The following is a 23,108-nucleotide window of genomic DNA, read 5'->3' as shown; positions in this document are numbered from 1 at the left end:
GTAAATCTTTGTTTGAACGGTATTTTATCTTATATCTTCGGAATTTAGAAGGAAAGAGACTTCTCAATCAAGATAACATGTACATTCATTTGGCTCGTTTTATAGAAGCAGGATGATATACATCATCAAGCCTTAAAAAAAATCTGCTCTCATTAAGAAAATGTCTGGATATGCAACACACAGTCATGTTCATGTCTTAACATTTTCTAAAAGCAGTCAGAAAATTTATTAGACGTTTCAATTCGACAAACTAAACTAGCTTGGCGTACCTGGAATGTCAAAAAAAAATACAAAAATGTCAATGTGAACGTATTTTAAATTTAAAATTGTAAAATATAAATGGATTGATACCAATGTAAGACATATCAACAAAAGCTTTATTTTTAACTTTGTATTTTCAAATTAGTTAAATTTACCAAAACAAAAGTTTTGTTTATTTTTCGCTTATAACTTATTTTTCTCAGCGAAAACACAGCATTTATCATAGTACTAAAAGGAAAAAGGGAGTTTTTATCAGGTCAGAAGTGCTTTTCTGCAGCGCATGTGTCACGTCATCATAACGATCTCATCAGTTCATTTCATTTCACGACATCTTCAGTCGACCATATTGCAATAAATGGAAAAATCTCGTTTTACCGAAGTGGAAACATTGGACAAGTCATCATGGCTGAGAAAAGTGAAGACGGACTATGAGAAATCTTCGATTGATTTACGCCGTTTTTGGCGTAGTATTGGCCTTCTTTCTTCCTAAGACCTACAGCCGAGATAAACGTGGACAAGAAGAAGACAAAAGCGCTGTTAAAATTAATCACTATACACATTACGACGAGTTAACAACTTTATTAAAACAGCTGACAAGAGAATACCCGAGCATATCAAAGCTACTTTCCATCGGGAAATCCGTTCAAGGAAGAGAACTTTGGGCGGTTCAAATCACGGACAAAATAGATGAAACAGAGCCGGGTGAACCCAAGTTCAAATATGTCGGTAATATGCATGGCAACGAAGCCGTTGGGAGGCAAATATTAATATATTTAATCGAATATCTGTTGAGAAATTATGGAAGAGACTCTCGTATATCAAATCTTGTTAATTCAACAAATATATTTATAATGCCTAGTATGAATCCTGATGGCTTTGAAATGTCTACGGAGGGTGATTGTCATGGTGTTCAGGGAAGGTCAAATGCCAATGGTAAAGATTTGAATCGTAACTTTCCCGATCAATTCTACAATTGGGAAACTTACAACATAGAACGAGATGCAGAGCCTGAGACAAAAGCAATAATTAACTGGATTAGGAGCAATCGATTTGTCCTTTCTGCAAATTTGCATGGTGGTGCATTGGTTGCAAGTTATCCCTTTGATAGCAATAAGCAACATATTGATCAGGGTGTTGCTAGTTTAACACCAGATGATCCTGTTTTTTTACACCTTGCTAAGGTTTATGCAACAAATCATCTCACTATGAGCAAAGGTGATCCCTCTTGTGAAGAACATTTTCCCGGAGGTGTCACAAATGGGGCTGAATGGTACAATGTTCCTGGTGGAATGGAAGATGTGAACTACTTACTGGGAAACTGTTTTGAAATAACAATTGAATTGTCTTGCTGTAAGTATCCAACAGCCAACGAGCTTTTAGATGAGTGGATAAAAAATAAAGAATCTTTGTTATCATATATGGAGCAAACAAACATTGGTCTTCATGGTTTTGTCCAGAATGAAAATAAAAAACCCATTGAAGATGCTGTGATATATGTTAAAGGCATAAAGCATAATGTAACTACTGCAAAATATGGTGACTACTGGAGATTACTAGTCCCAGGTCATTATCAGATTTATGCTTGTGCCAATGGCCATAGGTGCTCTACCAAGAATGTCGTAATTCCAAAAAATAATCACGTGAGACTTGATTTTAGGCTAAAGATTGATGAACATGCTTATCCAGTGGTAGATGAACTTCTTAGAGTACGACGTGACTTTAGTGACTTGTCTCACAGCTTACAAAACTCTCCAATTGTTGATACTGTTATAACTAATCATAATTTTATTCCATTCACTTTCCACGATCTAAAAAATGTCCTCCAATATTGGGCAAAGCCAGAAACATTTATACACCACAACTATGAAGAAATGACAAAATTTTTGCAAAATTATGCAAAACGTTTTCCAGAAATAACAAACTTGTACACTGTTGGAAAGTCTGTTGAAGATCGAGAGCTCTGGGTTTTCGAGATCTCTGATAATCCTGGTGTTCACGAGCCTGGTGAACCTGAGTTTAAGTATGTAGGAAATATGCATGGTAATGAAGTTGTTGGTCGTGAGATGCTGCTTTTGCTCATTCAAGTGCTGTGTAAAAATTATAAAACAATTCCTGAAATTAAGGCCATTGTTTCCTACACAAGGATACATATTATGCCTTCAATGAACCCAGATGGTTATGAGCAGGCTATGGTTGGCGACCAAGCAGTTGGTCGTGTGAATGCAAGAGGTGTTGATTTGAATCGTGATTTTCCTGACAGGTAATAATATTTATTTAAAGAAAATTCATATGAACGAAAAAGTATTATTAGTAAAGTTACCATTACCATCAACTTCTTCATGGTCATTCATTACCATCAAATATTTCATGGTCATTCATTACCATCAACTTCTTCATGGTCATTCATTACCATCAAATATTTCATGGTCATTCATTACCATCAAATACTTCATGGTCATTCATTACCATCAAATATTTCATGGTCATTCATTACCATCAACTTCTTCATGGTCATTCATTACCATCAAATATTTCATAGTCATTCATTACCATCAACTTCTTCATGGTCATTCATTACCATCAACTACTTCATGGTCATTCATTACCATCAACTTCTTCATGGTCTTTCATTACCATCAAATATTTCATGGTCATTCATTACCATCAAATACTTCATGGTCATTCATTACCATCAAATATTTCATGGTCATTCATTACCATCAACTACTTCATGGTCATTCATTACCATCAAATACTTCATGGTCATTCATTACCATCAAATACTTATGGTCATTCACCATTTCTTCATGGTCATTCATTACCATCAACTTCTTCATGGTCATTCATTACCATCAAATTTCATGGTCATTCATTACCATCTTCTTCATGGTCATTCATTACCATCAAATTTATGGTCATTCATTACCATCAACTTCTTCATGGTCATTCATTATAATACTTCATGGTCATTCATTACCATCAACTTCTTCATGGTCATTCCTTACCATCAAATACTTCATGGTCATTCATTACCATCAACTTCTTCATGGTCATTCATTACCATCAACTTCTTCATGGTCATTCCTTACCATCAAATACTTCATGGTCATTCATTACCATCAAATACTTCATGGTCATTCATTACCATCAACTACTTCATGGTCATTCCTTACCATCAAATACTTCATGGTCATTCATTACCATCAACTACTTCATGGTCATTCCTTACCATCAAATACTTCATGGTCATTCATTACCATCAACTTCTTCATGGTCATTCCTTACCATCAAATACTTCATGGTCATTCATTACCATCAACTTCTTCATGGTCATTCATTACCATCAAATACTTCATGGTCATTCATTACCATCAACTTCTTCATGGTCATTCCTTACCATCAAATACTTCATGGTCATTCATTACCATCAACTTCTTCATGGTCATTCATTACCATCAAATACTTCATGGTCATTCATGTAATTTTAGGTTTGATTCAGATGAAGTAGTGCAATCTACTGTTCGACAACCAGAAACTTTGGCTATTATGAAATGGATTACTTCAAATCCTTTTGTCTTGTCTGCTAATTTGCATGGTGGTGCTCTTGTTGCCAATTATCCTTACGACGACACAAAAGACGGACAAGTCCATTACAGCAAAAGCCCAGACGACAAGCTATTTAAACAGTTGGCATTGACTTACTCGACAGCCCATCCCTTTATGAATCATGCCAAACCGTGTACTGGTTTTCCTAGTGAAACTTTCCCAAATGGTATAACTAATGGTGCCCAATGGTATGTTGTTAAAGGTGGTATGCAAGACTTCAATTATCTACACAGCAACTGCTATGAAATCACCATCGAAATGGGTTGCACTAAGTTTCCCAAGGCAAGAAAGTTGCTTTCACTTTGGAACGCTCATAAAAAACCTTTGATCCTCTTTATGACTCAAGTTCACAAAGGTGTGCGTGGATATGTTAAAACTGCTGATGGCGATCCACTTAAGCGTGCTGTAGTTGCAGTATCTGGTATCAAGCACAATGTTTCAACCGCTAACTATGGGGATTATTGGCGACTTCTTCTGCCTGGACGCTATTACCTTACTGCAAAGGCTGAAGGTTTTGAATCAAAAAGAAAAGAGGTTACTGTACATGATGGACTGGCCACTACGGTAAACTTTACCCTCAAACCTTTAAATGTTGGGGGCAATTCAACAGAAATGAACAATGAACAAATTGATGAATCAGATTTTTTATCTTTGATCAACGGGACCTCACAAACGGCGAAAGCTACTCTGTCTCCTAGTCAACAAGACGAAAAAGGTTTGTAAAGGACAATACTCTTTTCTTTAAAATTTGAAAAATAGATTCATCTTTTCGCATATTTAAAGACACGACATATTTCACGAATTATTTTCATAGGATCAACAGCTTGGTTTCATCACAATTATCAAGAGATGGTATCAATGTTTCAACAACTCACTCAAACATATTCTGATATTACCTCACAATCTACCATTGGAGAAAGTGCTGATGGTCGTAAGATATATTCCTTTGAAGTTTCTGAAGATCCCAGCATAGCAAAGGAAGGTTAGGTATTAATCGATATGATCTTTTTTGTATGATAGAGTGCATACTCCATGTATTTAGTCGTACATTTTTGGCATGTTGTATGTCCTCTTCAGTTTGTTTCAACAAATTCATTTTCAAACTCGTTGCCTCAATGACAGTTATCGGAGCTTGGCATGCCACCACCATGCGTAAAAGCAAAGTAGGTAATACACAACCATACACATTATATCCTGAACAAAGAAACAACAAGTGGTTATTTAGAAACAACAAGTGGTTATTTAGAAACAACAAGTGGTTATTTAGAAACAACAAGTGGTTATTTAGAAACAACAAGTGGTTATTTAGAAACAACAAGTGGTTATTTAGAAACAACAAGTGGTTATTTAGAAACAACAAGTGGTTATTTAGAAACAACAAGTGGTTATTTAGACTATAGCTTTTAATAGGTTTAATAAAAATGTTTTTAATTGCCTTTAAATCAATGGATGTTTTCCTTATGATGCACGAATCAAAATGAAATGGGAATTAATGGAGAGATAAAATAAATGTATAAAATATTTTCTGGTTAATATAAAGTCAAAAGGCAGTTTTTTAATACTTCACTGTATGGTTTCCTCCTACGATGAAATTTGTTTGTCATAAGGGATTTCATTTTTTAACTAAATTTTTCACGGTCTAATGTAGTTTTTTATATGTTTTAGGTAAACCATTGCTTGCCTTTATTGGTAATGTGCGAGCTGACGACACTGTCAGTCGTGAACTACTACTTATGTTTATTGAAAGATTATGCTCTGGATATCAAAAAAACGAGCGTAGAATTGTTGAAATTTTACAAACAACTCGAGTTATTTTTGTACCCGCTGTTGACGTGGACGGGTAGGTTATTATTGTCTTTTACAAAGCATGGTGTAGAAATCTCGGAGAAAATGTCGTGTTTGTTCAATCCAAATATAATGCATCTTTTTGGGGGGATGTAAACATACATTTCATTCAATAACATCAGTGTCCGACACAATTGCTCAGTTTTAAACTTTAAAACGCTTTATAAGCAACGATCTTGTACAATTTAGTCATTGGTCGGCTGAAAACTTCGTAAAACTTTTAGTGGAACCCTTACCTTAACACCCATATCCTTACCCCAACCCTTACCCTAACCCATATCCTTACCCCAACCTTAACCCTAACCCATATCCTTATCCCAACCCTAACCCTAACATATATCCTACCCCAACCCTTACCCTAACCCATATCCTTACCCCAACCCTAACCCTTACCCATATCCTTATCCCAACCCCAACTTAAAAATATCCATATACTTATTCTTTGTGTCAGATACGAAAACATGACGAATAAACAGTGTGATAGTGGCGATTTAGGAGACAAAGATCTATCCAAATGGTTCCATCATTCTGGTTTAGTTCGAGAGAAACGAGACTTGCCGGATGACATATCAAAGGTATGCATTATACTACAATAAACATTGTATGTTAATGTTTGATTAGCAGTCATAGCATTAAGTGATTTCATCTCAATTCAAATGTGGGTAATGGATAATTTAGGGAATTAAAATGCAATGCAAACTCCAAATAATATTATGTTGTCCCAAGATTTTCGTTGCTACAATCACACTTTACATACGTCCTTACCTTGAAAAATCTAAACACATGTGTGTAAATGGTTGGTCATTTTTCACAGCTGTCTAAAGATTAACATAACCGATGTCTAACTCTGTTGACATCTCAAATGTCGAGTTTGTTAGATGATGTTGTTTGTTGATGTGATTGTCGTTTATAATTAAGATTTTTGACAATACTTGCTGACAATAATTAAGATTGCTGATAATACATGAAATAATTATTTATTGTAAATTATCATTGATAAGTTCCTTGTCTTTAAATAATGTTTCCTTCAAAAAAACACGACATCTGACACGTACATCAACATTGGAATTCCGTTTTTTAATTTATTCCAAGATAAGAATCGCGAAACGTTTCGAATTCTTAATTGTCTACTTTCTGTGTTTTAGTTTCTGAGAACTGCTCTGGATGCTCCGTCTGAGGTAAAGCAACTCAAAAAATGGCTGAGTCATCAAAATCTCGCTTTGCTCGTGAATGTTGAGGGCGGGCAATTAGTGACCAGGTATAATGTCTTCATTTTTTAACGCCTGTACTTTCCGTCTTCATATTTTTAAAAATATTAAAAAGAAAAACTTCCTTCTCTCTGCTTATAATCATGGACTCCTCTCTCTTTTCCTCTACAAGCATATTAATTATTCCCAGTGTACTTGTATTACTAACTTGATTAAATCACTTCTAAGTTGAAGGAAATCCAAGCTTGGCGTTTGTCATCATTTCAACTTGATCAAATCAATTTATAAAATCCAAGTTCAGTGTTAATCTCTAATCTTTTCCACAAAGCAACACAAACCAAATCACCCAAATTTTTCGATTTTTTTATCTTTTCTTCATCATTATTTTATGCATTCATAGATACCCACTTGATGCAAGTGTTAATCACGTTACTCGTGCTAACAATTTTACGACAGCCGACGACGACATCCTTCGTGAACTGGCGCTTACCTACTCTGAAAAGTATCCCGACATGCATAGCGGGAGAGGTTGTAAAAGCTCAGGAATTGTCTTCCCTGGTGGCGTCACAAATGGTGCTTCCATTTCGCAGAAAAATCCATATAGCTTACAGGATTACTCGTACTTGGATCTGCACATTCTTACAATATCCCCACATGTACATTGTTGTCACAACATACCCAGCGAAGAACTACGGGTAATGTATGTGAAAAACGAACCATCATTGATGGCAATATTGGACAAGGTTAGACAAGCAGTGAAGGGAGATATTACTAACGAATTAAAGACGCCAATACGTAATGCTTACGTCACCATTCTTGGTCGCAATATCATGATTAATGTTACCAAAGACTACGGTAGTTTCTACCGAATCTTGTCTCGGGGGGTGTATAAACTTACAGCGCATGCGCCAGGATATTTGAATGTTATTAAAGAAGTTACAGTTGGACCAGAAATCAAGAAGAATATTTTGTTTCGTCTTAATAAAGTTGCGAAGATCAACAAGTATACTGAAACAAAAGATATTGATGAATACTTTACTTGGTTATCTTTACATTGCTCTGATGTGATGAGACAATATACAATTGGCAAGACAGTTGAAGGTCGTTCTATTCAAGTGGTTGAACTGTCAGATAATCCAGGTATATTATATAATTGTTTTATGTGAGAATGTTTCCACATGATCGTATATTTGACCATTTGGTGTGGCCACATTATGGATGAACTTAAGAATGTCCATACATCAAGATGTTAAATCTTGAGTTTTAATAAACCGAGGCTTGTGTCTTATGACCAGTATACTCTAATATTGTGTTTTCATTATGTGTAATCTGATGTTATAGCATATGTTAACAGTGTTGGTTTTCTGATGTTATAGCAGAACACATAAGTCCACAGTGCGAATTTTAATGATATGATGTTGATGAAGATCGTCTAGGTTAGTAGAGTCCTGAGAAGGATGCTGTTGATGTTGATCAACCCCAACAGTCCTCAGGACTATACTAACCTAGACGTTCTTCATCTACAAACATGTAACGATACTTCCAGGTTCAAACCATTTACACTGATATGATGTTGCGTCATTCTTCAGCAATTATATTTCTTTAGGTATTCACGAAGCGGGCGAACCTGAATTCAAGTACATTGCAGGTGTACATGGTAATGAGCGGGTTGGTACGGAAATGTTACTTTTATTGTTAAAACATCTCTGTGTAAATTATGGTAATGATGATCTTGTCACGAAACTCGTGGATTCCACGCGGATACATATTTTACCGATGCTCAATGTCGATGGCAGTTTGAACGCCAGAGAGGGAGATTGCACGTCAAAGATTGGACGTAACAATGCCAACGATGTTGACTTGGATGATTTTTATCCAAGTAAGATAATCTAAAACATTTCATTGTTTTATTTTTGGACGAGACCTATAAGAGTATAGATACGCTGAATGTCATTTTACGATGTAGTTGTGCATTCAATACAGTAACAGAAGCAATTACAAATGGAGAAATTATTTGATCGCAGAAAAGACCAGTTTGTCCAACAACAAAAATATAATCTTTAGCCGTATTTTTAAGTTGAAATGAAAGGTTTTTAAAGGTTTTTAAATCTTTGGGAGAAACCTCGAGAATTTCGTTTGCTTTCCGTACTTTATATTGTGACATCATCTTTGAAATCATATTTGTGAATGTATAAGTGAGCAGACAATTGTTGATAAATATAGAACACTTAAAGCTTTAATGAAGTGAAGCTCAGTTTTAATAAAGTATAAAATTTGAATAGATCTTGTATTTTCGTGAAAAAAATGCTTAAATTTTACATTATTTCTGGCATAATTCAGTCAATGATGTTTTCTTATTTAGATAAAGTTGGTACAAACATATCCAACCTAGAACCTGAAACAGTCGCTATTGTTAATTGGATGAACAGTCATCCGTTCGTTCTTTCCGCTACTTTAAACGGAGGAACCATTTTAGCAACTTATCCTTTTGACTCCATTCATCTTATGAACAATCACAAGATGGCCGATGATGCTATCTTCCGACATCTTGCATCCGGGTATGCAAAACTTCATCAAACAATGCATTATGGGCAACCTTCGTGTCCAGGTTTATCCGTGAATGATAAATACCCTGGTGGAATATCACCTGGTTTTAAATGGGAAAATAAAGTTAGTTCAATGAAGGACTACAATTACTTGAGAAAGAATTGCTTCGAAGTTTCTTTGTATTTGGGATGTTGTCGATTTCCGTTTCCGAACACTTTACAAAATTTTTGGAAAGTCAACCGGGAATCTCTCATTCGCTACATTTATGAGGTAAGTGAGAATTTTTTATCCGTTAACTGTAGGCGTACAGGGCGCTCCTTCCTTTATAATATCAAGCAATTTCTTTGTGTTCTATGTCTGTTTGATAAATTGACCAAAATATCTACTTAAATATTGTACTGGTTTCGGTTTGTAAAAACACTCATAATTTATGATGATTATTCATAATTTATGATGATTATTCAGTCCGCTTTTAAACACAACTTTTCAAAAAAAACAGTTTTCATATTTATTTGAGGTATGAACATATTTATTCATACTATTATGGCTTAATCATTCACAAAATCAAAATTCAAACAACAAAGGTTTTTTAATTGTTCTAACTCGAGTACGTCACGTGTACATCACGTGTAGTTTACACGTCATTGTTAACATTGACTTGTGTGCGAAAGTCTATGTAATCATCTTGGTGAGTTGTTTTTTTTCAATTAAGTGAGAATCATTTTTGAATTGTTTTAACTTTTACTCAGAAAAGGTTATTGTTTTAGGTTCATCGTGGTGTTAGAGGCTTTGTTTTTGATGAAAATCGTAAACCAATTGTTGGTGCAGAAATAGCTGTGACCGGTTTCCATCAAATTGTGTACACTGCTAAACATGGCGACTACTGGCGAATCCTTATTGCAGGCTCATATAAAATAACGGCATCGGCGCATCACTACAAAAGTGTTACAAAAGAGGTGCTGGTTGGTGATGATGTTAAAGGAGTTGTGGTTAACTTTCAGCTTTCCAAGCTAAATAAAACAGAAAATCTTTTATTTTCTTTGGCATCAAAAAAATGCATGTCATTGCAATTTTCGTGTTGGTGGGAATTATTTTTGCACTCGTGGTTTTTGCATCCCTGCGGATATTTCGGCGTTGCGGAAGGCGAAAAGATTTTATGAAGCTTCATGGGCGAAATGCTTACAAAGATGAGTATGATCGAGATGTGGCAATGAAGTCTTTCAACTCCAAGGCTTTGTTGAGAAGTGACTATAGTGATGACAGCGATGACGATGAATATGAAGAGTATGTTTTCCAGGGGCGTTCGCACAAGAAAACGTGAAAGAAATTAATTATAAAATTATTTTAATGAATTACATGTATACTTTGATCTTAATAAAATAATGAATTAACAATTTTTACTCTTTTAATTTGGTAAGCTCACCAGTGATTCAAATCTAAAATGAACCTCATCTTGTTAAAGTTTCAGCTTTTTATAAACATTAGTTGCTTTAATGGCGATTCAAAAACTACTTTCAGAATCTTTTCAATCCGTTTTATATGCTCTAACAAGCTTCCATCTTATTTATATTGAACAATGTAAAAAAATCACGGCGTTTTTCATCTCACGTGTAGTTCAGTCATCAGATAAATCTTCATTTAAAACTACCTGGTTGTCTATGTGCTTTTGCGAGGTCTGTGATGTCGAATTGAGATTTTTATTTTCTATCATTTTTTAAATATTTGTTCATCTTTGATCTACGTATGTAATATAACGGTTTAATATTGCCTTCATTCTCTAAACCCATGGTCGAGTACTCATTTTGTAATGACTGTTGAGTGGAGGAATGACTGGGTGCGAGTTTATCAATGTATACGTCATTGCGAAGACCAATCCCATAAGCCTTTATCTCTGACGGCGTCAATCCCTGAACCGAGTCCACCAAATTTTGGATATTAGGAAAGTCAAAGCTGTCATATGGTTTCATTTCATTTCTGATGGGTTTCCTTCCGTATCTCGGCTCGTTGTCAGTTTGTAAATTATCTCCATAGCTGTAAGGTGTCTTAAAATACAGAGGTAAAGTCTGTTTAGAACGTGTGTTTGGTTATGTCATAATACCAATTTAATTTCAATGAAAGCCAGGATCTTGCACATCACTGGTCAATAGTTTGAAGGTTGTGTATTTTAGTTTAGTCAAAAATTTCTTATTTTAATTCTTGGCTTTGTGCTTGGGGAAAAATCAGTGAAGGCACTCAATCAGAAAAAATAGATTGTGATAAACCATCTGTTCTACCTCTTGTTACAAATTAATAACTGCAGCAGGCTGTAATTATCTTGTGCAAAGTGACAGTAAAATCTCATCAAAATGTGGAACACGTCCAATTCTACAACACTTACCTTTGTTGTTTGTGTCGTTGAAAAAGTATCGTAATCTTCTGATTTGTTGTCATCCCTTAATATCTTTTGTTCCTCATCCAAAAACTTATCCATCTGCGTTGGACGTGTGGTATCTGGTAATATATTTCCTGGAGATTGATTGTGTGTTAGTGATGTTGATGTTGCACCTTGTGAAATTCCTGGAATCGATCCACCAGGGGATATGTTACTAGGAAGTGTAATGTCCGGGGATAAATTTCCTGGTAAAGACATGTCATTCTCCTGCTGACTTATTTTTATCTCATTTTCTTTCATCTTCCTCGATTCTTGAAGTGTATTTTCCGAAGGTTGAATGTGTTTTAGTGGTCGTGATGTTGTACCTTGTGAAATTCCTGGGATTGCTCCACCAGGGGATATGTTACTAGGAAGTGTAATGTCCGGGGATAAATTTCCTGGTAGAGACATGGCATTCTCCTGCTGACTTATTTTTATCTCATTTTCTTTCATCTTCCTCTGTTCAGCTGCACGCAAATGAGCCTGTGATATCTTTTCATTTAAATCTCGTTCGATTTCCAACATCATCACATCTTGTAATGCTGCTTCTTTTCCAGCAAAATCACTTTTCAAATCGTGTTCGGTAAACTTTCCTGTCTTTAGCATATCGCTGATCTTCGAATCGTCAATTTTGGCTGTGTTCGAAGTATTCTGACTGTCTTGATATTCTTTAATCAATTTCATTTTTTCTTCATTGCTTAAGTTACTTTTAGATAACAATTTTATTGTGCCTGCCCTACCCGTTGTTTTTGTATCATCATCCAGAAACAAGAAGTCACCTTTAGGATTCAAGGGAGAATTTGGTAAGAATATAGATGTTTGAGACTTTTCTCTCTCCAAAGCTTTTTGTGCATGACTTGAAGCATTGAACGGTTTTGTGTTCAATTTCTCTGACTTCAAAAAGATGTCTGCCTCTCTGATTGGGCCGTCAATTGGCTTTTTGTTTGTTTTATTTTGTTTAATTTCGAAATACTTTGATGAAGGTTTCACGATTTCTATAACTAACTTTTCCGTGTTTGATGTGTTGTGACCGGTGCGATATTTTGAACGATTTTCCTTGGAAAATGCAGCAGCTTTCTTAGGTTGCGAAAAATATAAACGACCTGTTTGAGGAATATTTTTTGTGAGTTTAGGGCGTGAAAAATTTGCACTAGATGCTGTCAGTTTGTTCTTCATTGCAAGTTGTAAGTTTTCTCTCTCTGGGACGAACTTGTTTTCAACTGTTTCATCTTTATCTTCTCGTTTTAACTTTGCACTTGAAAATAGGAGAGTTGCATCAAGTTTTTCTCTTTCACGAAGAGGCATTGTCGAGGTGTGAGTTATATCCAGCGAATCTACCGGTATGCCTGAGATCGAAGGGCGATTGGAGATTTTTTTCAGAAACATCGGATTTGAAAACGTCTCTTTCTCCTGTGTTGCTAGTTCTTTTTGTACTTTTGTCAAAGCTTGAAGATCTTGTAATGCAGCCAATCTACCGTCCTGGTCGCCAGACATAGATTTCATTATATCCACTTCTTTGGTACTATCAGGTGAGACAAGTACATGCTCGGATGGTATCCTTTCATCTGCATCGTTTGGTATTGATGAAGGGTTTGTAATAGCGTTGATCTCCGCACTTTTTGCATTCATATTGACTGGTACAACGTCTCCTGTGCCTGTTCGTTCTGCTATATCTATCGTGTGTTTATAAGATGATAGATCAGTTGGATCAATCGATGATATTAGACGATTTTCCAAGTTTGATAATGCTGTTTCTCTATCATTACTTTGGATCTCTTCTGGTTTTGATAAAATTTTAATATCATTTGAATTCTGCTGCAATAACTGCGTTGCCAGTCGTGATGATGGAAGATTCAAACTGCTTGTATCCATATCTTCCTTACCACTTTCGGAAGAAACCGCTGGATCTGATGATTCTTTATCTGTGAATTCGCGCATTTTTGTCACTGGGCTCTTTTCCAGGATTTTTACGAAGCTCTTGTGATTTAAACTCGCCTCGACTTTTTTAAACTTCGGTATTGTCGTAGTCAAGCTCTTTTCTTGGATTGGAATTAACTGTAAAGGTTTGCTTCTGGAATGAAAGATGTGAATTGTTTGTGATGGAATTGTTTTTATCGCACCTCGAATATACGCATATGTTTCAGTTAACTTGCTTGAATATTTTCTCATTTTGTTTCTTGAATTTTCTGAAAAACTATTGGGGTTTTGCTTCGTAAACTTTTCTTTAACAGCCTGCTGTAATTGATAAAGATTTTGATGTTCATATTTGTCTAGTTGTTTTGAGTTCAAACTGGTTGATTCTCCAGGCTCGTTTCCATGATATTTTTGTGTTAAATTATGATATTCTCGTGCATCGTGTTGGCTTTCTTTGAAGTTTTCCACGCGTTGCAAAGGAAGAGACATGTTAATAAAACCTGGTTTGATATCAGAGCTTTCAGTGTTCACATTTGTCACGCGTTGCAAAGGAAGAGAGATGCGATTAATACTTGGTTTGGTGTCATAGCTTTCAGCGTTCACATTTGCCTCGCGTTTCAAAGGAAGAGAGATGTTATTAATACCTGTTTTGATGTCAGAGATTTCAGTGTTCACATTTGCCACGCGTTGCAAAGGAAGAGAGATGTTAATAATACCTGCTTTGATGTCGGAGCTCTCAGCGTTCACGTTCGCCTCATGTTGCACAGGAGAAGATATGATGTTATTATTAATATGTGGTTTAATGTCAGAGTTTTCATCGTTGACATGTCTTGCCAAATACTCTGACTCTTTTAAATTCTCGTTTTCAATCCCATTCGATTGTAATTCTTTATCTTTAAGCTCAGAAGAGTCAAATAGGGCTAAAGGAGAACCTTTCTCTACTCTTATGCTAGGTTTCTCTGTTTTACGACCAGTTATTGTTTCATCCATATTTTTACCATTGTCATTCACTATTTTATTGTTCTTTCTGTGTTTGTTTGTTTGTTCTTTCATGTTTTCACCATCGAGCATGTTTTCATTAGATTTTTCAACTTTTGCATTCATTGCATTTTTCTGTTCTTTACTATCTCTGTAATGAGCAAAGAAAGTTGGTCCTCGTTGTTTTATGTATTGTTCATGTTCTGTTTTGTTTTTTATCCCATCTCCAACGAGTCGTTCATCTGATGATGTGTTGAATGATGTTTTGACTCCAAACGGTCTTATGTTAAATGGTTTGCGGACATAACTTATCTGGTTTTGTTTTCTGTATCTCATTTTTTGAGCATCTTGAAAATGAAAGTCCCGACTCGTTGGTTCAAAAATTTGTTCGTTGCCATATTGGTATTGCAATGGCTTATTTATATGTTGAGGCAGCTTCCATGGTGTGATGGTGTAAGCGTTTTTTCATTTTCCCCGTTCGACTGATTATTGTTCATTTGAAGTTCTGCTATTTTCGTGTTTGGAATGGAAAGAATTGGCTTCACTCTACTATTTTCATTGCTTTTTTCACTATTTTCTAGATTATGACGTTCATCAGCAATTTGACCTTCATTGAAAACTGGACCATAATCATATGTATCTTGATTTTCATTGTTGACTTGAGTTTCATGTGCAATTTTGTTGTCATTTTTAACATGAACTTTATTTATAACATGAGCTTCATTAGTAGCGTGACCTTCATTTATAACTTGACCGTCATGATTAAGCTGACCGCCCTTACTAGGTTTCCCAGTGTTAGAAACATTGTTTTCGTAGCTTAGAATACGATCGTTTGATTTTCCTTTCACATTTTGGATTCCAATGGCAATGTTTTTTTCTTCGAAATTTTCATCCTTTCCAGTATTTTGGTTGTAAGGTTTGTTCGTAATCATATCTTCATTTCTGGGACTTTCGTTGTTTAACGGACTGTAATCGTCATTCTCCAAGCCATTTGCGGTTTCTTTAAAGTTAAGATCATCAAACGCCTTTTCATCCGTGTAGGATTTTGTCATTTCTTGAAGAGATTGTTCTTCAACATTGTCTTCATCTTTTGACGGCTCGATTTTTATGTTTTTCGTTTCTTCAGATTGGTCATTATCCATTTCTTTACTTTTATTTCTTTTTATGTCAATTATTATTTCTAGATTGCCATTTTCCTTTTGTCCCTTTGAATCTTTTGGTGAGTTTGCTCTATCATACCATGAATTAGCACGTTTTATTGATGAAGGCACTGAATCATTCGTTTGATTTTCTTTCACTTTATCACTCTTCGTTTTGCGTTCCAGTTTTTCCTCGACCGCTATCCACTCGTTTAACTGATCATGAAGTTTCTTTAAATCTTTATCGCTCATTTTAGTGGCGTCAATATTTGCAAGTGAGATCAGGTTCTTCCGAAAACTTTTTGCTCCATGTGCGAGAAAAAATCTTTTTGTACCAATGCGAGCCTTTCTTTCAGTCTTTCTTATCGTTTGCTGTATTTTGTCAAATTCTTGTTGAATAATGTGTCTTAGTTGTTTTTTGATGTTGTGGAACATATTAACCTTTCCAATCATCTTCTCATGTTTCAAAACATTTTTTGATTTCTTTTGCTGCGTTTTATCAATTAATATTTCATTTTTCTTAATTGTTCCGACTTCTCGTTTGTCTCTTTTCCATTGTTTTGTTTTCACTTTAAGCTTTGATTTTAATTTTTTTATGTCTAAATGTAATTTCTTACCATGCCGCGCTGTTAAAGCTTTCAACAACTTTTGTTTTAAACGTTTTATGCGATGTTTAACAAGTTTGCTCAGTGAATCTTGCTCTTGCTTTGAGTTGTATCCATTATTACTCGATATTTTTTTAATCAATTGTAATTGATTATTTTTAATTCCAGTCTCTCTATAATTCATTGACCATTTTCCAAAGACAATTCGACTGTTCTTTGATTTTTTCTTAACAATTTGCAACAAATTTTTAATTGCAAACAAAGCTTTTCGGGCACTTTGCACTTTTATATCTCTTGCAATGCTAGAATTTCTTGTCGTTTTTATGAAATTTCCTATTGTCAACAGATCCTCGCGATGTATTTGATAATGTATTTTTGATCCATTTGACGGTCCTTTGTTTTGTTTTAAAGCTTTTAACACGTAATGAGCTATGTTTTCGAGCCTTCTAAACACTGACGAATCTCTGTCATTTTTTAGTTTTTGTGAACTGGTTGACAAGTTTTTGCTCACATTTGGTGATTTCTTTGATGTTTTATTCATTTTCTCGGGTACAGCCTTCACCGTGTTAGAAAATGCTAATTTTCCGCTTTCATTTCTTTCCATTTTCATCTTATCTTCTGTTCTTTCCCCAGCACGACTTTGATTAGCCATAGCATATCGTTTATTTGACATCAACCGACCTTTGATGAAGTCTATGATTTTTTTTCTTGAGTCTTCTATACTCGAAATGACATTGCTTGATGTTTTTGCATGCGATTTTTTTCCTTTCTGTGCAGAATTTTTTGCAATTATACGCGTTTGTTTTACTTTTTGAGGCTTTTCTTGCACATATTTTGACTTGATTCTTCGCGTATTTTTGATTTTAGAATTGGAAGCAAATGTTGTAGAAAGTAGGCCTTCGATTTCTTTAAGGTTTATTTTCTTTAATGTTCCATTTTCCAATTCATCGATATAGTTCAAATCTTCTTCTCGTAGATCTTGCGTTTTCACTGTGTTTGAGTGTTTATGACCTAAAAATAATATGATACGATAATATAATATCAGGAAAGCAGCATAACATGCTTGATAGCATGAAAAAATAGGAACTTAGATTATAGATTCAGTGAAAAGAAGGTGTCAAAGTGGTGAAAGCATGCTATAGCTAGGCTACTGAGATATTTCCTAAAAAGTATGTACAGTTGTAAAAATAGCCATCTCTGGTGCTACTGTTGACTGTAGTTGTCATTAGTGACAAGGCCCTTGGAATCAGGACTTGATTTAAATACTCCTTTTCTTCAAAGCCAGTTTATTTTGCTTCAAAACTGTTTAGCAAAAAAAGTCATTAGACAGTTAAAATATGTAGTCATTTTAAATGAACTAGTCAACAGTGATAATCACAAAGCTATACGTTTTCTTCGTCCTCATAGAGTAGCGTTTAAAGAAAATATTAATTTTCAGTTGTTAAAGTATTATGGCATTGGTATGACTTCTATTCACTTATCTTCGTTTGCGTTCATTGTTTTGAAATAAACGGATTGAATCAAAAGAAAATCACACAAATTATGACTTTTACCTCTCGAAACGAACATGCCAAAATAGAATGCAACACTTAGAAGAAAATACCAAGAGGTAAAATGCATTTTCAGGGATTAATTTTCCAATTCAAGACAACATTTTTGATTTGAAGTTCTATGTACTCCATATTAAGCCATATTTACACGTTTTTCCGCTTGAAGTAGTTTGATTTAGGTATTTACAGCCACCTGCATGTTACAATAACAAACGTTGTTTCTGAAAAATAAAAATCTTTCACATTCAAATATACCGTTTAATTCGACTTGTTATAATAATGTAAATATACAACAAGAGACATAAGTTTTATTCATATTGTTTTCCTCAAGAAGTATGCATGTGAAGATAAATACGGGACTTGTTTACCAGAGTTATAGAAAATTCTACATATAAAGTGAGAGAGAGACCAGTTGTCTTTATTTGACTAAAAATTTATTTGCTTCTCTAAATACTTCACAAAGTACTCTTCAGCTATGTTACAATTTAAAGTGTTCTTATTTGCGAAATAGTTCATTTGCCATTTTGTCTTGAAAACTTGTATAAATTTTGAAGATTTGAAACGTTGAGTTCTGTTCAAAAACTTTTTTCAACATCACAAATGTGGCGTTATCTTTCCATAAATAGAATTTCGTTTGTTTGTTTTCTTCAACCAATTTCTCCGCACTGTAGATGTAGTATTCACTTTGTTTAAAGTTGTTGAATGCTGTGTGAATCCCATAGGATGTGGAACATTCAATCTTTTAACTGCTTTTTTGACTGAAAATGAAAGAAAGGTTTGTTCATAAAAATTATATACTGCATACCGATTAATAAAAAGTTCAAAATTAAATGACATAGTTAAACATTTCTTTATCACCTACGACGTCACGACTTGTAGCTACGGAGTTTAACCCACATTTTAGTTTTTATTTGTAAGTAAATTATTGCCGATAGTCCTGACTTTGTGAAATATTAAAAATTAGTCCAAGATTTAAAACCATAAAAAATCTTAGATCCCTTACCATTTCCGTTGATTGTTTGTGGTTTTGCCACTGTCGCTTTCTTATAATTTATTTTTGATGTTGCTTCATCGACAAGTTTCGCTAATTCCATTATCTGTTTGTTCATATCCGAACCAGATTTAGAGTGTAATTTAGGAATAGATGTTTTTGGTGTTCCCATTACGTCTACTGTTTTTTGCTTTTGTGTATCCTCTAATCCTCCGATTATCATTCTCTCGATCGCCTTTTCTTGATCGTCAGTTATTTCACCTTATCATAGAAACGGTGTTTAGATGGCAAAATAATATGAATAATTTCAAACAAAAATTGTCAAAGTAATTCGCATCACAGAACACTAAGGTTTTGTTTTTCTCTGAGACAAGTCTTCATCTTCCCGCATTTGACTTCATGTTAAGAGCCGTCATTTTTCCGGTAAAATTAAATTAATGTGAAATTGGATTTGCACCAATTGAAAATTCATGTTCTCAGCATTGCCAAACTACTTCCTAAGGCATGACACAAACATTTCACAACGTTCTTAACTTGTCATGTAATGGCACTCTTACCATCTGACTTCTTAATCAAAGTGTTAACTTTTTCTAAAGCTTTTAAACCTCCTGTTCCCAAACGGTTGTTTTCTGTAGTTGTGAGGTGAACGTTATTTCCTGAAGGAAGAGACTTTGACATCACATCGTCGCTATCATTATCTCCATCATCTTGTTCTGAATCCTCGTCTGCTAATGAAAAAGATAAAGCCACGTTTTTGTTTAGTTATCATTTCAAAATTTCAAAACAACAAGATGGCACAAAGTTATCTCCTGTAGTAAGGTAGTATCCACTATTCGTCCATATTTTCTTGTACAAGAAGAGTAAGAATTTTATCTAACATGAATAATTTAATCAAAGTGATGATTGCGAAGAAGATTTTGTCATTCTACTTCATCTAAAAATAACATGGAAACAAAGAAGCTACTGCTGAGATCTTCGTATTATTTTGTTAAAGTTCAAACAGTTGTTATTGTCAAACATCAGATTTAGCTTAACTCAATGTAGGAAAATTTAAGTCACTTTTAATTTGCAAAGAAGCGTAGTTATTTTTGATTGCAGTGTTTGGTCCTTTTGGGTATGGACTTAGATGAAGTAATTGATCTCTGTTTTTGAAATCGTTTTCCGAAAACATTTTGCTTCTCTTATGCTACAGAGCAAATTGTTAGTAAAGTATTTGTTTTAGAGGTTATGCATACCTACCTTTAGCTCCGGCAGGCTTACAGCTGTAGTTTATGATCAGATATTTTTGAATTCCTGGACAATTTTCGCCTCCATTTTGCACCTAGAAAAGAAGGTGTTCATTGATATTTACCTGATTTAAGTTGATAAAGGTGGTCGAATCATCCCTCCACTGCTTTACCTTTACTTACCCCTATTTCTTCACATCATCCCCCACTGCTTTACCTCTCCTCACCCTATTGCTTCACAGTATCCCCCCACTGCTTATCACTTCATACCTCATTATACGATGCTGTTATGTCACATTTATCCCCTCCATCACATTTCTTTTTCAACATGTCCAGACTTTCACTTGCCCCAGTGCACATAGATAAACCGTTATCGGCTGGACATACATTAACTGACTGCCGACCCCAAAACACCGAGTTAATAAAGGTTTTGAAAGATGCTGGGCATTTCAACGTTGTTTGCTCACCATCACAAACCGTTACTTCTTTGGCATCAGGAACGCAGGTGTAACTTACTTGCAGGTATTTGTTTACACCTATTATATAGAAGTGTCGTATGGTGAAATTTTCTTTTTTAATGGCAGCTTTGCAGCACACTCACGTCTCACTCACGTCACTTTCCAGAATTTTCTAACCTGGACAATGTCGTGTTTCAGGATTTTGTAGTACTTTGTGTTTTGCCTCCAATTGACATGCGGCTTTGCTTTCACAAATATTCCTAACTATCCCTGGTGTCTCCTTAGCCGCTCCACAGTCCACGTGCTCATCACCGTCATCCGAGGGACAAACATCACGTGATTGCCTTCCCCAGAATACATCTGTTATGGCGATAGTTGATCCCGGTGATCCGCAAGTTAGAGATCGTTTTTGAGATGTGCATATTGTCAATGTTTTTTCTACATGGGCAGAATCGAAATTTGATATAAAGCCTTCTTGATTTTGTAACTACTTGAAAATGAAATTGTTTCATTTGTTTTGCTCGCATTTTCTCTTTTCACTTCGTAACTTCCATATTGACTTTGCCTTTACAAGTAACTGTGCTAAATACTTTATTCAAAATTGTACTACTTCTTTTACGCTTTTTAAACGTGTTGCAAATACCCTAACACAAACCTGATTCCAAATCAATTTGACTTGGACCCGCCAATCCTGCGCAAAAAACTGGAAATTCTACAACAACACAAAGAAAAGTTGTCGATTTTTATCCGGCGGTCTTGAATATCGTTGGTTCAAAGTAAAATATCAGTTACCTTGATTGTTAAAGATTACTGCAAGGGTGAAGCAATACAGTGAAAGCCTTTGCATTTCTAGATATAAATTGATGTTAAATTGTGAAAAGTAGCATTTACACAATACAAAATATTTATTCTTACCAGTCTCGTAGTAAATATTACAAACTATGTACTAAGTTTTTAAATTTTCTCCTTATTATGTATGTTTTAGTATTTTCCTAAAAATATTACTGTCGTATTCTGACCCTCTGTCCAGCTTTAATCTTGAATATTTTTTCTCTGAAGTTTCGTTACAAAAAGGCAAATTCATTTGAGAAAAACACAGGCATACATTAACTTTGCTACGGATTAAACTTGTGTACCTGTCACCTGAAACAACCCGTATTACTAAAAGAACATCGGGTGTATAGTCTTCATTTTTAAATCGTTTTTTAAGTTAATTTTCTACATTAAAGACTCACAATGTAGTCTTTTCTTACATTTAATCGTTTTTTATGCATTCGCTTTTTATTACAAGGTCACAAAATTACTGCAATTATAAAAATATTGTGAAGGATATGTTATTGGTTGTTTTTCTTGTATATTATGTAAATGAATATCTGTCTCACCTTTTCGATATTTTGAATGGCGTTTAAAGTTAGGATTTTATTCCAAAATCAAACTATGTAAGCCTCGTTAATGATATTGAAGATTTAATTATAAAATTTATGCATGACCGAACCAGGTTGATGTTCCGGTATTGGATAAAAACTCGTACAGTACAATTAAACACCCATGATATTGACTATTGTTTCAAAGTTTGATTTTAGATTTTTATGTATTTATATATAGATTTTTATATACTATAATTTTTTGTCGAGTGTAAAAAGTGTTCAGTACTAACAGCAGAATTTGAAAAAATTGAGAAGACAGAGAGTGAAACTAGCCGAAAAAAAAATGAAGAAAAACGAAGAAAACGAAGAAAAATAACAGCCGAAAATACCAGCTTAACTTTTGGTGGAATGGAATGTATACTTTATGTAAAATTAAGAATAACAGTGGAAAGCTGATGTCCTATTGGTTTTAACCCATCTTTGTTTGATAATTATTTATAGATGTAACATCTAGTAAAAAATAAATTATATATATAATGTTATCTTTTCATTTCCAAATCTGCGAACATTTACACACTTTTACGCAAAAGACTATAGTCTTTGCATTTTTATATAGCTGCGAAAAAATAACATTTACTCAAAAACAATCCAAATTTGTTGAAAAAAAGTATTTTAGTGTGGGAGTGGTTTGTAATAAGAATGCTATATATTTAAATTATTAAGAAATTATCAAAATTGCTTCTGGATAAATGCTCTTTGGATAGATAGATACATCTTATATGAAATATATGGGACTAAATTTTTGGCGAAATGACGAAAAAAACTTATCCACGATTTCTTAACCAACACATCTTAGCTTTTGTTTTTACTCTCCCCAACTTTCCTTGTGCTCATAATGAAGAAATCTTACCTAAATACAATAATAGTTAACAATTTATGTGAAAAAAACGTTAATAATCATGACGCATTACAAAAATGTTATTATACTTTGCATTTGTTACGT

The 23,108-nt window shown here is 34.5% G+C and overlaps 4 protein-coding genes across 7 annotated transcripts; 1 reads left to right on the top strand and 3 right to left on the bottom strand.

Annotated features, from left to right (window-relative positions):
* Positions 1-598: 598 nt before the first annotated feature.
* LOC124433673 (carboxypeptidase D-like) lies at positions 599-10,861 on the top strand. The gene is made up of 10 exons (XM_046983449.1): positions 599-2,521; positions 3,750-4,582; positions 4,682-4,849; positions 5,533-5,707; positions 6,164-6,287; positions 6,858-6,970; positions 7,321-8,060; positions 8,527-8,799; positions 9,283-9,737; positions 10,235-10,861. The coding sequence occupies exons 1-10, from the start codon at positions 690-692 to the stop codon at positions 10,625-10,627; spliced, it is 5,106 nt and encodes a 1,701-aa protein (XP_046839405.1). The 5' UTR covers positions 599-689; the 3' UTR covers positions 10,628-10,861.
* Positions 10,795-15,105, bottom strand: LOC124435292. Its single transcript, XM_046985229.1, has 2 exons — positions 11,845-15,105; positions 10,795-11,509 (listed from the first exon to the last, which is right to left on the bottom strand). The coding sequence occupies exons 1-2, from the start codon at positions 15,103-15,105 to the stop codon at positions 11,165-11,167; spliced, it is 3,606 nt and encodes a 1,201-aa protein (XP_046841185.1). The 3' UTR covers positions 10,795-11,164.
* On the bottom strand, positions 14,628-18,207 carry LOC124433674. The gene is made up of 2 exons (XM_046983450.1): positions 18,067-18,207; positions 14,628-17,524 (listed from the first exon to the last, which is right to left on the bottom strand). Exons 1-2 carry the CDS (start codon positions 18,131-18,133, stop codon positions 15,189-15,191), a joined length of 2,403 nt encoding a protein of 800 aa, XP_046839406.1. The 5' UTR covers positions 18,134-18,207; the 3' UTR covers positions 14,628-15,188.
* Positions 18,208-18,480: 273 nt separating this feature from the next.
* LOC124433675 lies at positions 18,481-22,368 on the bottom strand. 4 transcript variants are annotated; one of them, XM_046983451.1, is made up of 9 exons: positions 22,121-22,368; positions 21,531-21,587; positions 21,394-21,450; positions 20,916-21,176; positions 20,551-20,816; positions 20,294-20,375; positions 19,612-19,782; positions 19,067-19,315; positions 18,481-18,821 (listed from the first exon to the last, which is right to left on the bottom strand). In XM_046983451.1, the coding sequence occupies exons 2-9, from the start codon at positions 21,583-21,585 to the stop codon at positions 18,658-18,660; spliced, it is 1,305 nt and encodes a 434-aa protein (XP_046839407.1). In that variant the 5' UTR covers positions 21,586-21,587; positions 22,121-22,368; the 3' UTR covers positions 18,481-18,657. The 4 variants fall into 4 exon arrangements, with proteins under 4 accessions (XP_046839407.1, XP_046839410.1, XP_046839408.1 ...); XM_046983454.1 differs by having other exon boundaries at positions 19,612-19,779; XM_046983452.1 differs by lacking the exon at positions 22,121-22,368 and adding an exon at positions 21,758-21,873.
* Positions 22,369-23,108: the final 740 nt, after the last annotated feature.

The sequence above is a fragment of the Xenia sp. Carnegie-2017 genome, unplaced genomic scaffold (genome assembly GCF_021976095.1).
Source record: "Xenia sp. Carnegie-2017 unplaced genomic scaffold, XeniaSp_v1 HiC_scaffold_14, whole genome shotgun sequence".
Lineage (NCBI taxonomy): Eukaryota > Metazoa > Cnidaria > Anthozoa > Malacalcyonacea > Xeniidae > Xenia > Xenia sp. Carnegie-2017.
The sequence above is the reverse complement of the archived record's forward strand: the minus strand, read 5'-3'. Positions and strand labels throughout refer to the sequence as shown.

Bases quoted from the DNA above. Each gene is read 5' to 3' on its own strand.
- LOC124433673 (XM_046983449.1), top strand. From the start codon at position 690: ATGAGAAATCTTCGATTGATTTACGCCGTTTTTGGCGTAGTATTGGCC. The intron at 6,288-6,857 runs GTATGCATTATA...TCTGTGTTTTAG, and splicing joins TGCCGGATGACATATCAAAG to TTTCTGAGAACTGCTCTGGA. The intron at 6,971-7,320 runs GTATAATGTCTT...ATGCATTCATAG, and splicing joins GGCGGGCAATTAGTGACCAG to ATACCCACTTGATGCAAGTG.
- LOC124435292 (XM_046985229.1), bottom strand. From the start codon at position 15,105: ATGAGATACAGAAAACAAAACCAGATAAGTTATGTCCGCAAACCATTT. The intron at 11,510-11,844 runs GTAAGTGTTGTA...CTGTATTTTAAG, and splicing joins CAACGACACAAACAACAAAG to ACACCTTACAGCTATGGAGA.
- LOC124433674 (XM_046983450.1), bottom strand. From the start codon at position 18,133: ATGCATTTTACCTCTTGGTATTTTCTTCTAAGTGTTGCATTCTATTTT. The intron at 17,525-18,066 runs GTAAAAGTCATA...TATTATTTTTAG, and splicing joins TGGCATGTTCGTTTCGAGAG to GTCATAAACACTCAAACACA.
- LOC124433675 (XM_046983451.1), bottom strand. From the start codon at position 21,585: ATGCAAAGGCTTTCACTGTATTGCTTCACCCTTGCAGTAATCTTTAAC. The intron at 21,177-21,393 runs GTTTGTGTTAGG...CTGCCCATGTAG, and splicing joins TCAAATTGATTTGGAATCAG to AAAAAACATTGACAATATGC. The intron at 19,783-20,293 runs GTAGGTATGCAT...CTTTTTCATTAG, and splicing joins TAAGCCTGCCGGAGCTAAAG to CAGACGAGGATTCAGAACAA.